A 13,158-nucleotide genomic window follows, 5' to 3' on the forward strand; every position below is an offset into this window, starting at 1 on the left:
TATTATTATTATTTTATGATTATTATTATTATTTAGTGCTCTGCTGATGTCTAAAGTTTGAACACATCTTGTCATATTTCAGTGTCAAACATCTTAATAATCAGACTTGAACCGCTGGAGGTGCCTTAAATAAGCCAACACATTTCTGCTCTGATTACAAGGCAAAAATATCGCTTTAAAAATAACGATTCTTATCCGCAGCGATTCTGAATTGATTAGAACATGTTTGTTGTTAAAAAACTGTCGCAGAATCATCTTTATTATGAGCGTTAGTGGTGATATTTGAGCTCTGATCATCGCTATCGCCGCGGTTTCCCAGCGCCCCTGAAGGCAGCACGGCCCTTGAACGCAGCACCGCCCCTCCCGTATCCGCCTCCGCAGCGTCTCTGAGCGGCTGCGCGCTGCGGGGGGAGCCGGCGTGGGCTCCGCGGAGGGGGATCTCCTTTAAAACCCCAGACCGGGACTGGTGAGAGTCTCATCGGTCTGTAGGAGCCGTTTACACCGCAGTCTCAGCCCGGATCAGCCCGGTTTCAGCCCGGATCCCCGGTCTATGGTTCTATGGTTCTATGGTTCTGATCCAGCCTCCCAGCAAGATGTCCCGAACCGACGAGGTCCACCGCATCACGGAGAACGTGTATAAGGTAGGATGCTCCCACGTCATCCAGCAGGGGTACCAGGGGTACCAGACACCTGCTGCTCTGGTTCTGTGGAAACGTTTTTATCTGCAGTCCAGGGATCCGGGGATAAGTTTTATTTCTTTTATCACTCATATCATCTCCTCAGTTATTGAGGATTTATTGTGCCAAAATGAAATAAATAAATACATCATTAATTAATTAAAATGTGAAATAAATATATTTATTCATTAATTAAATGTGTCATTAATTAATTAAAATACACTTCATTTTAAGTATGGCTTACAGCTTAAGAAAACTCCAATATCCTATCTCAAAAAATTAGAATATTCTGGGAATCTTAATCTTAAACTGTAAACCATAATCAGCAATATTAAAATAATAAAAGGCTTGCAATATTTCAGTTGATTTGTAATGAATCCAGAATGTATGACATTTTAGTTTTTTTAATTGCATTACAGAAAATAATTAGATATTACATATTCTGAGACAGTCCTGTATCATTCATTTATTGAATGTGTCATTAATTAATTCAAATTAGAATTAAATATATCATTAATTAATTAAAATACAATTCTACAATTTTAAGTAAAAAAAAAAGAAATATTATTTCAGTATTTCATTAATTATTTCAGCATTTAATTAATTAATTAATTACATATTTCATTGCAATTTTAATTAATTAATGACACATTTAATTAATTAATTAATTATGTATTTATTCATTTAATTTTGAGGAATGTACTTGTACCTGTACCAGTCCTGTTTCCACCTGTACCGTCTTCCTTTAACTAATCATCATAATAATAATATCTGCTGCACAACTGAGCCGTCACCACCTCCATCATCTCTGAGCCCAGTGGGTACCCCCCCCCCCCCCTCCCCACCCGTGGGTGCCCCCCCCTCCCCGCTGCTGCTGTGACTTTTAAACCGTGAAGTTTATAGACAGTGATGCTAACAGCCAGTCCAACGCTGAGGCTGCATGTAAAAATAGACACCTTTACTTTAATTACAAGTGAAAGCTCTGAACCCGACTGTACTGTAGCTCTGCCTGAGACACGAGAAAGCTAGACGCTGAGCCGCCGGGACGACGGTACGCAGACATATAGGTACCAGGGGTACCCGGGATACCAGGGGTACCAGGGATACCAGGGGCACCAGGGGCACCAGGGATACCAGGGATACCAGAGGTACCAGGGGTACCAGGGATACCAGGGATACCAGGGGTACCAGGGATACCAGAGATACCAGGGATACCAGGGTTACCAGGGATACCAGGGTTACCAGGGGTACCAGGGATACCAGAGATACCAGGGATACCAGGGTTACCAGGGGTACCAGGGGTACCAGGGGTACCAGGGGTACCAGGGATACCAGGGGCACCAGGGGTACCAGGGGTACCAGGGATACCAGGGGTACCAGGGGTACCGGGGGTACCAGGGGTACCAGGGGTACCAGGGGCACCAGGGATACCAGGGGCACCAGGGGCACCAGGGATACTAGATGTACCAGGGGTACGAGGGATACCAGGGATACCAGGGGCACCAGTGGTACCAGGGGTACCAGGGATACCAGGGGTACCAGGGTCATCCAGGGATACCAGGGATACCAGGGGTACCAGGGGCATCCAGGGATACCAGGGGTACCAGGGGTACCAGGGGCATCCAGGGATACCAGGGGTACCAGGGATACCAGGGATACCAGGGGTACCAGGGGTACCAGGGGCACCAGGGATACCAGGGGTACCAGGGGTACCAGGGATACCAGGGATACCAGGGGTACCAGGGGTACCAGTGGTACCAGGGATACCAGGGATACCAGGGAACGTGGATATAGCCGGTATTTCGAATTAAACCTGATGTCTTCAAATAATTTCCTCCCAATTGGTCAACAAAAGCAAAAGCTAATGAGAAATGACGCCTTGTATTTTGAATATTTGAATATTTTAGCAATTTGGAATTTGTAATATCTGAGTGTCTGTGGTGGAGCTGATCTTATCCTTGTAATTAGGCCGTTGTTGCTTCAGTGGCGGCGGTGGAGAAAGTCTCTGAGATCCCCGGGATCAGGGCGTTTTTCTTTCTGAGTGTTGAGCAACCTCTGGGTGGAGGTGCCGGGTGGAGGTCCCAGGTTCGGCCGGTAAAGGGCCCAGACTGTCCATTGTGCGTGTTTGCAGGCCAGAGCTTTAGGAGTTCCAGGCTGACCTGCAGTCCTACCCTCATGGTCATGGTCCAGGTCCAGGTTTCTTCCCTCCTAAAGGGGAGTTTTTACCTGCCGTTGTTTATGTAGTAATTTATCGGGGATCATGTTCTGGTCTCTGGAGACCACTTTGTGTTGTTATAGACCAGGGGTCGGCAACCCAAAATGTTTTAGATCCATATTAGACCAAAAACACAAAAAACAAATATGTCTGGAGCCGCAAAAAATGAAAAGTCTTGTATCAGCCTTAGAATGAAGAAACACATGCTGCATGTTTCTATATTAGTTATAACTGGGGGAAGATTTATTTTTTTCATATGCACTTTGAGAAAAAAGTCGAAATGTCGAGAAAAAAGTTGAAATGTCGAGAAAAAAGTTGAAATGTCGAGAAAAAAGTCAAAATGTCGAGAAAAAAGTTGAAATGTCGAGAAAAAAGTTGAAATGTCGAGAAAAAAGTCGAAATGTCGAGAAAAAAGTCAAGATATCGAGAAAAAAGTCAAAATATCGAGAAAAAAGTCAAAATGACGACATTAAAAAGGAAAGGAAAAAGGAAGAAAAAAAAAAAGGAAAAAAAGAAGAAAAAAAAGAAAAAAGGAAAAAAGAAGAAAAAAAGTCAAAAAAGAAAAAGAGAAAAAAAAGGAAAAAAGAGAAAAAGAAAGTAAGAAAAAAAAGAAGAAAAAAGGAAAAAAAAGAAGAAAAAAAAGAAAGAAAAAAAGAGAAAAAATTGATAAAAAGAAGAAAAAAAGGAAAAAAAAGAAGAGAAAAAAATGGATAAAAAGAAGAAAAAAAGGAAAAAAAAGAAGAGAAAAAAATGGATAAAAAGAAGAAAAAAAGGAAAAAAAGAAGAAAAAAAAGGAAAAAAAAGGTCAAACATTTTTGAGCCGCAGGTTGAATGTTACAGACGCTGTATGAATAAATAAAATTGAATTGAACAACAGTCACTCAAACTAACTGTGATCTGTGAAGATTCTGAGAGTTTTGGTCCTGCCCCTTTCATTGGTCCGTGTACCGGTGCTGACGGACCATCATGCACTGGGGCTGGTCATCTGTCAATCAGCTTTTTATTATTTCAACTCTTTTCTCATCATTTTATTTCCTTTTATTTGTGTTTTAAGCTTACTCTTACATTAAATACTTATAATTTTTGAAAACCGCGTGAAGTTATGGATAAACCCTGAATACAGGCATTGTGACGAAGAATTGTCAAATTGGTTTAATTCACCGTATGAATTGTTACAGATTACTTTGTAAAACTGTATTTGACCTGGTCTTTGTACGTTTTGACCGTATAGAAACATAATTCTTGCCATTTTAAGAATGAGATGAACCTGCTGGATCTACTGCCCTTACTGTTTAACAACTTGTGCTTTTTATTATTTACCTCCTTTTCTTATCATTTTATTTCATTTTATTTGTTATTTATGTTTTAATTGTGTCTTGCCGCTTTTAATGTTAACCTCGTGTTGAATTGTGCTATACAAATAAACTTGCCTTATGAAATACAAGATAATGACGGTTAAAGAATAAATACTTTTTTAGTCGACTTTAAGATGTGACCGCTCAGTGAAACAGCGTTGTGTTTAACTCTTGTACTGTCTTTGGGTCAAAATGACCCAATTCTTCTTTCCTTCTTTCCTCCTGCTCTCTCCTTCCTTCTTCCCTTCCTCTGTTCCTCCTTTTTTACCCTCCTTTACTCCTTTTTCTTCCTACCTCCCTTCCGTCATTTGTTCCTTTATTACCTTCTTTGCTTTTCCTTCCTTCTTTCCTTCCTTCCTTCCTTCCTTCCTTCCTTCCTTCCTTCCTTCCTTCCTTCCTTCCTTCCTTCCTTCCTTCCTTCCTTCCTTCCTTCCTTCCTTCCTTCCTTCCTTCCTTCTTCTTCCTTCCTTCCTTCCTTCCTTCCTTCTTTTCTCCTTCCTTCCTTACTTCTTCTTTTCTCCCTTCCTTACTCCCTTTCCTCCTTCCTTCCTTCCTTCCTTCCTTCCTTCCTTCCTTCCTTCCCTTCCTTCCTTCCTTCCTTCCTTCCTTCCTTCCTTCCTTCTTTCCTCCCTTCCATATTTTTCTCCCTTCCTTCCTTCCTTCCTTCCTTCCTTCTTCCTTCCTTCCTTCATTACTCCCTTTCCTACTTCTTTCCTTCTTTTCTCCCTTCCTTCCATCTTTCCTTCCTTCCTTCCTTCCTTCCTTCCTTCCTTCCTTCCTTCCTTCCTTCCTTCCTTCCTTCCTTCCTTCCTTCCTTCCTCCCTTCCATCTTTTCTTCCTTCCTTCCTTCCATCTTTCCTTCCTTTCTTCCTTCCTTCCTTCCTTACTTCCTTCTTTCCTTCCTTCCTTCCTCCCTTCCCATCTTTTCTTCCTTCCCTTCCTTCCATTCCTTCCTTCCTTCCTTCCTTCCTCCCTTCCATCTTTTCTTCCTTCCTTCATTCCTTCCTTCCTTCCTTCCTTCCTTCCTTCCTTCCTTCCTTCCATCTTTCCTTCCTTCCTTCTTCCTTCCTTCCTTCCTTCCTTCCTTGACTTCCTTCTTTCCTCCCATCCATCTTTTCTTCCTTCCTTCCTTCCTTCCTTCTTCCTTCCTTCCTCCTTCCTTCCTTCCTTCCTTCCTCCATCCTTCCTCCTCCTTTCCATCTTTTCTTCCTTCCTTCCTTCCTTTCCTTCCTTCCTTCCTTCTTTCCTTCCTTCCTTCCTTCCTTCCTTCCTTCCTTCCTTCCTTCCTTCCTTCCTTCCTTCCTTCCTTCCTTCCTTCCTTCCTTCCTTCCTCCCTTCCATCTTTTCTTCCTTCCTTCTTCCTTCCTTCCTCTTCCTTCCTTCCTTCCTTCCTTCCCTTCCTTTCCTTCCTTCCTTCCTTCCTTCCTTCCTTCCTTCTTTCCTCCTTCATCTTTTCTTCCTTCCTTCCTTCCTTCCTTCCTTCCTTCCTTCCTTCCTTCCTTCCTTCCTTCCTTCCTTCCTTCCTTCCTTCCTTCCTTTCCTTCCTTCCTCTCTTCCTTCCTTCCTCCCTTCATCTTTTCTTCCTTCTCATTCCTTCCTTCCTTCCTTCCATCTTTCCTTCCTTCCTTCCTTCCTTCCTTCCTTCCTTACTTCCTTCTTTCCTCCCCTTCATCTTTTCTTCCTTCCTTCCTTCCTTCCTTCCTTCCTTACTTCCTTCTTTCCTTCCTTCCATCTTTTCTCCCTTCCTTACTCCCTTTCTACTTCCTTTCCTTCCTTCCTCCTTCCTTCCTTCCTTCCTTCCTTCCTTCCTTCCTTCTTTCCTTCCTTCCTTCCTTCCTTCCTTCCTCATTCCTTCCTTCCTTCCTCCTTCCTTCCTTCCTTCCTTCCTTCCTTCCTTCCTTCCTTCCTTCCTCCTTCCTTCCTTCCTTCCTGCCAGTCGAGTGTGAAATGTTTTCAGACGTCGGTCGATTCTGATTAAACGGTTTCAGACGATAAACCGTCGGCGTGACGTCCGTCAGCATCGAGTTTATCGCCCCTGTCCGTCTCTCATCGTGCTGCTTTCTGCACATTTTTATCTGCAGTCACGGCTTCAATTACTGTAGGAATCCAGAGTGTGTTCAAGTGTGTGTTAAGTGTGTGTTAAGTGTGTGTTCAAGTGTGTGGTTTAAGTGTGTGTGGGCCAGTTTCCTTTCATCAGAGCTCTCAGCAGCAGAGGGGGATGTGCAACCCCTTTATATTTATATATATGGGGGGTCGGAGGGTCTTCCGGATCCATATAAGGAAACCGGAAACCCCCTCAGAATCCCCGCCGCCTCTGGATTGTTGCAGGAAAAGACATTTTCATGCTCTTCACGTCCAGTTTTGTGCTGCAGGAGAACACGAGGGGGGGGTTTCTACCTCCCATACGATCTGACATCATCCTCTCCGTCCGCTTCACGGGTGACGCATCCACAGAAAACCTCCTTTTATTTCAGGATCCTTCTCATGTGAATGGAACACAACACGAGGTGTTGGGAGGATAAAGAGACAATAAATAAAAGTAAAAGTAACGCTGCAAACAGAAACAAACGCCACTGCAAATAAAATAAACGCTTAGCAAATAAAATAAATGCTGCAAACAAAAAGAAACGCCAGCTGCAAATAAAAGAAACGCTGAAAATATAAAGAAACCCCGGTGCAAATAAATAAACTCTTAGCAAATAAAATAAACGCTGCAAACAAAAAGAAACGCCGCTGCAAATAAAAGAAACGCTGAAAATATGAAGAAATCCCGCTGCAAATAAAAGAAACGGCTTGCTGCAAATAAAAGAAATGCTGCAAATATAAAGAAACCCTGCTGCAAAGAAAAGAAACGCTGCAAACAGAAACAAACGCCGCTGCAAATAAAAGAAACGCTTAGCAAATAAAATAAACGCTGCAAACAAAAAGAAACGCTGAAAATATAAAGAAACCCGGTGCAAATAAAATAAAACGCTTAGCAAATAAAATAAACGCTGCAAACAAAAATAAACGCTGCTGCAAAGAAAAGAAACGCTGCAAACAGAAACAAACGCCGCTGCAAACAGAAACAAACGCTGCTGCAAATAAAAGAAACGCTGAAAATATGAAGAAATCCCCGCTGCAAATAAAAGAAACGCTGAAAATATGAAGAAATCCCGCTGTAAATAAAATAAACGCCGCTGCAAATAAAAGAAATGCTGCAAATATAAAGAAACCCTGCTGCAAAGAAAAGAAACGCTGCGAACAGAAACAAACGCTGCTGCAAATAAAATAAACGCTGCAAACAAAAAGAAACACCGCTTGCAAATAAAAGAAATGCTGCAAATAAAAGAAACCGCCGGCTGCAAATAAAATAAAAAAAACACGCAAATAAAAAAGCCACAACGGAAGTGAATTACCGGGGACTATTTTTGCTGACCGCACCGGTGTTGCACATTAAAAATTACACGTAGCGACGTTGAACATTAACCTTTTCACTTATTTTCTCGTTCGTTCTTCTTCTTATTCCTCGCTCTTCTTATTTCTTCTTTTCACTTACGTCCTCTCCGTCTTCTTCTTCTCCTCTCACGTAAAAAAACACCGGTGCATCAGCAAAAATAGTCCCCGGTAATTCACTTCCGTTGTGGCTTTTTTATTTGCATCGTTTTTTAAATTTTTTTGCGTGTTTTTTTTAAAATTTGCAGCGGCGTTTATTTTATTTGCAGCAGCGTTTCTTTTTTTTGGTAGTGTTTATTTTATTGCTAAGCGTTTGTTTTATTTGCAGCAGGGTTTATTTTATTTGCAGCGGCGTTTATTTTATTTGCAGCGGGGTTTCTTTATATTTGCAGCAGGGTTTCTTTATATTTGCAGCGTTTATTTTATTTGCAGCGGCGTTTGTTTTTATTTGCAGCGTTTATTTTATTTGCAAAGCGTTTTCTTTTATTTGCAGCAGCGTTTTCTTTTATTTGCAGCGTTTCTTTTATTTGCAGCGGCGTTTATTTTATTTGCAGCGGCGTTTGTTTTTATTTGCAGCGTTTATTTTATTTGCAAAGCGTTTATTTTATTTGCAGCAGCGTTTATTTTATTTGCAGCGTTTCTTTTAATTTGCAGCAGCGTTTGTTTCTGTTCGCAGCGTTTCTTTATTTTCAGCAATGGCGGGTCTTCGGGCCACCGTAGATTGGAGGATAAAGAGACCCCGGGGTTTCACTCTATTTCATGGGAATAAACTGCAGTGGCTACGATGGAGAGCAAATACCACCAAGCTCCTCATTTACGGTCTGATTAGATTCTGAAGAGAACAGAGATTTCACACCTTCACCTCTTTACTCTTTACTCTTTACTCTTTACTCTTTACTCTTTACTCTTTACTTGTATGATACGGAGAACATCAGCTACATCAGGCGCCCTGACACTCCGGGGTCCCGATAAAAGCTTCATTTCATTTACGTGTTTTTCTGGGGATGTGTATGTTCCCGTCAGCCAATTTTATTGCAATATTCTTAGACGCGTAGTTCGCTGTCTGAGTTTGAGGCTGGTGAAGTTCCAAAATAATGTAGATCTAGTGTGGGACTGGGTTCAACATAAATCCGACTCTTATTCTTCACTCGAGAGGTGAGTAATCTGTTCACGGCTCCTCAGCCAAGGAACGTGGCAGCGAGTCTGATTCAAAAGTCTAAAATAAGAAATAGTAGAACCAGAATTAGGATGCAGGAGAGCTGGGGGTAAAGGATTATTTTTACAACAATGAATCAGGTGATTATCTTATCGATTAGTCAACTAATCTAATGAGTAATTGGACGATTAGTCTAACGATTATTTTTCTGTTCAATTAATAAACGTTTCAGGACTCTGTGGTTCTCAGTTAAAGTTCAGCTGCCTTTTAGACATTTCTCAAATCTTTCATCTTGCATCCTTTGCTGCTTTTGTAAAAGAGTTAGTAAAGAAAGTAAGGGTGGGTACTCACGATACGATACGCATCACGTACTTGAGCCACGATACCATACAAATTGCAATATCCCGATTATGCGATGTATCCCGATATATCGCGATATTCTACAAAATGTAAAAATGCATTACACATCTTAAAATCCAAGTTGTATATATGTACATCAGATGATAGTGATAATTCATTGGACAGACTGAGTCAAAACAATGTAATTCAAACTTTCCATTTTAATTATGCAACATATTTGCATGAAAAAACACACTGAAACACAATGAAAAGTGCAGTGTGCATTATTCTTAGATACAAAATACTCAAAATAAAATGCAGTGTCTCACCCACACTGAAATCACAAAATACAGTACAGCTAGGGGTGGGCAAAAATATTGATACGGCAATATATCGCGATATCGAATATCGATATCGTATCGGGAGACTGTGTATTGCGATATATTGCCGTATCAATATTTTTGCCCACCCCTAAAAGAAAGTATTGCTAGTTTGTAAAAGAAAATGCAGGAGATGAAATGACAGTTTATAATGAAGGAAGACGATAAGAGCGAGGAGAGAAACGTCTACTTGTTTTGTCCTTGTGTTAAAAACTCCTCACTGGGTTTATGCTGCTGTTGCAGGTTCAGATTCATTCACTGCTATAAATATTTATGTTTCAGTTTCATCTTTATTCATTCAGCTCTTGTTTTGTTTTCCAACTCTGCTGCTTTCAAGAAACAAAACTACATTTTAGGTTCTGACCGTTCAGCTGATGTTTCTCTTGTGTCTGGATTTGCAGTGGAACAGCCCCTGTGTCCAGTGGCTAAACACATCGATGGATGTCTGGTCCCCCTCTCATGAGTGAATGAATGAATGAATGTATGAATGAATGAATGAATGAATGAATGAATGAATGAATGTATGAATGAATGAATGAATGAATGAATGAATGAATGAATGAATGAATGAATGAATGAATGAATGAATGTATGAATGTATGAATGAATGAATGAATGAATGAATCTTTATTTCGGCTTGTACACACTTTTTTACGTCTTTAGAAAAAAAAAAAATAAGACAAAATATAAAATTGACGTTTCACATTCTAGAATGTTTTTGAAAATATACTTTATAATTATAGTGTTTTATATTTATTTACAATATTTTCTTTAAACATTTCCTTAAACTTGAAGATAGTTTTGTTTTATTATTTCCATGTGGATTTAGAATATCTATATTAAAATCCCCACAAACTATATTCACTTTGTTATTATTTATATTACTAAACATATCAGCTATTTTATTATTAAATATATCTAAACAAGTACCAGGAGTTCTATATATGCAGCTGATCATTATATTTTTTAGCTTTTTTTCGTTAATAATTTCAATAGTTAAATATTCTATAAGATTTAGTATTTTATTTTTTGATCAAGGTATTTTTATTTAGTTAGTTAGTTCAACAGAACACACAAGAAGAAATCAAAAATCCCATCGACCCCCCCACAAATACCAGACATATAGAGTTCACAGTACAGATTTTGTATTTTATTTGACATACTTTTGACCATTTTACATTCCAAAGCAGTATCGACATATATTGTGACACCTCATTTCTCTTGTCCTCTTCTCCTCAGTCCATCATGGAGCAGTTTAATCCGTGTCTCAGGAACTTCATCGCCATGGCCAAGAACTACGAGAAGGCGATTAACAGTGAGTAAAACACCGACACCCGTCTCTGCTCATGGGTTCAAGGCCCAGTCCCAATCCCTAGTCCTACTTTTCACCCCTAACGAGGGCTAGTGGACATAACGAGGGCTAGTGGACATAACGAGGGCTAGTGGACATAACGAGGGCTAGTGGACGTAACGAGGGCTAGTGGACGTAACGAGGGCTAGTGGACGTAACGAGGGCTAGTGGACGTAACGAGGGCTAGTGGACGTAACGAGGGCTAGCGGACATAACGAGGGCTAGCGGATTAACGAGGGCTAGTGGGCATAACGAGGGCTAGTGGACATAACGAGGGCTAGTGGACATAACGAGGGCTAGTGGACATAACGAGGGCTAGTGGACATAACGAGGGTTAGTGGACATAACGAGGGCTAGTGGACATAACGAGGGCTAGTGGACGTAACGAGGGCTAGTGGACATAACGGGGGCTAGTGGCCATAACGAGGGCTAGTGGACGTAACGAGGGCTAGTGGACGTAACGAGGGCTAGTGGACGTAACGAGGGCTAGTGGACATAACGAGGGCTAGTGGACATAACGAGGGTTAGTGGACATAACGAGGGCTAGTGGACATAACGAGGGCTAGTGGACGTAACGAGCCAGAGAAATTTCCCAGAATGCTTTACGTCATCATTTTCAGACTGAATCAAACAAAAAAACATGGTGGACATTTCTCATTTTTTAGTGAATAAAATCAATATTTTGAGTTAGTTTCTGCATAAAAATGCGTTTTGATTACATTTCTAGCGAGAAATATATATTTTACTTTCATAATATTCACTCAGTGAATGTACATAATCATTCGCTTGCTCGTTGTTGCGAAGATCACGCCAGAATAAAGCCTGATTTATGGTACCGCGTTACACCAACGCAGGAAGTGCCGTGTGCGCTCTTAATAGTACGTCCGAATTAATGCACACTACTGATATTTACTCAAAAGTGTGCCGAACTTAAGTATACTTTTTAGTATATACTGTTAAGTATGGCATTTCGGACACACCGAAGGACTATATAAAGAACAGGAGCTGCAGCAACGCCGCTAACTCACCCGTAACAGAGACCTAAAAACGACAGCAAGAAAAATAAAGAACTACATCATCAGGTAATGAATTCATAAGCCGTTTGTCGTTGTAGCAGACGTTGTGTTTAAACGCGTCCTTAGCAGCTTGGATCCCCAGTACGTGCTGCCGAGTCGTAAATATTTAACTGATGAAATCCTGTCGGAGTTATACCAGAATATTTTACAGTCACATCCAACCTTAACCCTCACGCAGGACAGTCGTGTCAGTCGCTTCACGAGGGACATTTGGATTCTAGTGTGAAGAGTTTCCTCACACGCGGCAGATGCTATCGCTAAAGCTTTCACAAAGCTTAATAATTAGTTTTTTATTTTAAGATTTAATACCTTTTTCCCCAGGAAACCTAAGGTTTATAGTTTACAAGTTGTATCAACTCTTAAGAGAGTGAAATATCTGCTGTTGTCTGTGTTGGTGCACATGTTATGTTGTACACATTTATTATCACAGGAAAGCTTAAGCTAGTAAGCTACATGAGTCTAAATCGTCTGTAAGAGTCTCTAGAGTATGAAATATTGCACATCAGCCTGAAATAAAACAGTCAATTCATGATACTTTCTCATCTCCTAATTTTGATACCTAATAATACAATGTCAGTGTTGTACATGAGACGGCAAGATTGAAGAATTTATGGATTTTTCACTGTGATCGGTGATCGGCAGATACTTCTTTTGGTGATCGGTGATCGGCCATCAAAATCCTGATCGGTGCATGTCTACGTTTGCTATGACCGATGACGCCTTGCGTTATGTTTCATGAAGCCAAACGTCAAGCTTCATCGTGTTTCCACTGGTTTTCTGTCTTTTCTGTCAAGAAGGGCTAAAAAAAGCACAATAAGTTATTTTCATCCTTATTCCGTATCCTTCATGATTATTTATGGCGTCTTATTGCAGCCTGGTGTGTGTGAAGGATTAGCAGCAGCAGCATTTATTTATGCAGCTAATGACTTTTCTATGGCCTCTTAATCCAACATTTCTGCTCCTTATTACCGGATTTCACATCAGGCTCCAGTTCCACTTCAGATGAATTAATATGGAGCAATAAATGTATTTATAACACGGGCGAAGCTTTTGATCGCTAGTAGCTTAGCAGCCGACGGCTATCCATCAATACTTCCTCGTCGGTCGCGCTGCGGAGTTCAGCCACCAAACGTTTCAATACATTCTTCCTTCTTATTGCTGTGAGACTCTTTAT

The 13,158-nt window shown here is 40.7% G+C and overlaps 1 protein-coding gene across 2 annotated transcripts in view; it reads left to right on the forward strand.

Annotated features, from left to right (window-relative positions):
* Positions 1-389: 389 nt before the first annotated feature.
* The window catches only part of LOC133418915 (brain-specific angiogenesis inhibitor 1-associated protein 2-like), a 35,979-nt gene continuing 23,210 nt past the window's right edge, over positions 390-13,158 (forward strand). For both annotated transcript variants that reach the window (XM_061707818.1, XM_061707819.1), the window contains exons 1-2: positions 390-641; positions 10,797-10,872. In XM_061707818.1, the coding sequence (XP_061563802.1) occupies positions 567-641; positions 10,797-10,872 (151 nt within the window). In that variant the 5' untranslated portion in view covers positions 390-566. The remainder of the gene's footprint in view (positions 642-10,796; positions 10,873-13,158) is intronic.

Source organism: Cololabis saira, chromosome 19, assembly GCF_033807715.1.
Source record: "Cololabis saira isolate AMF1-May2022 chromosome 19, fColSai1.1, whole genome shotgun sequence".
Taxonomy (NCBI): Eukaryota; Metazoa; Chordata; class Actinopteri; order Beloniformes; family Belonidae; genus Cololabis; species Cololabis saira.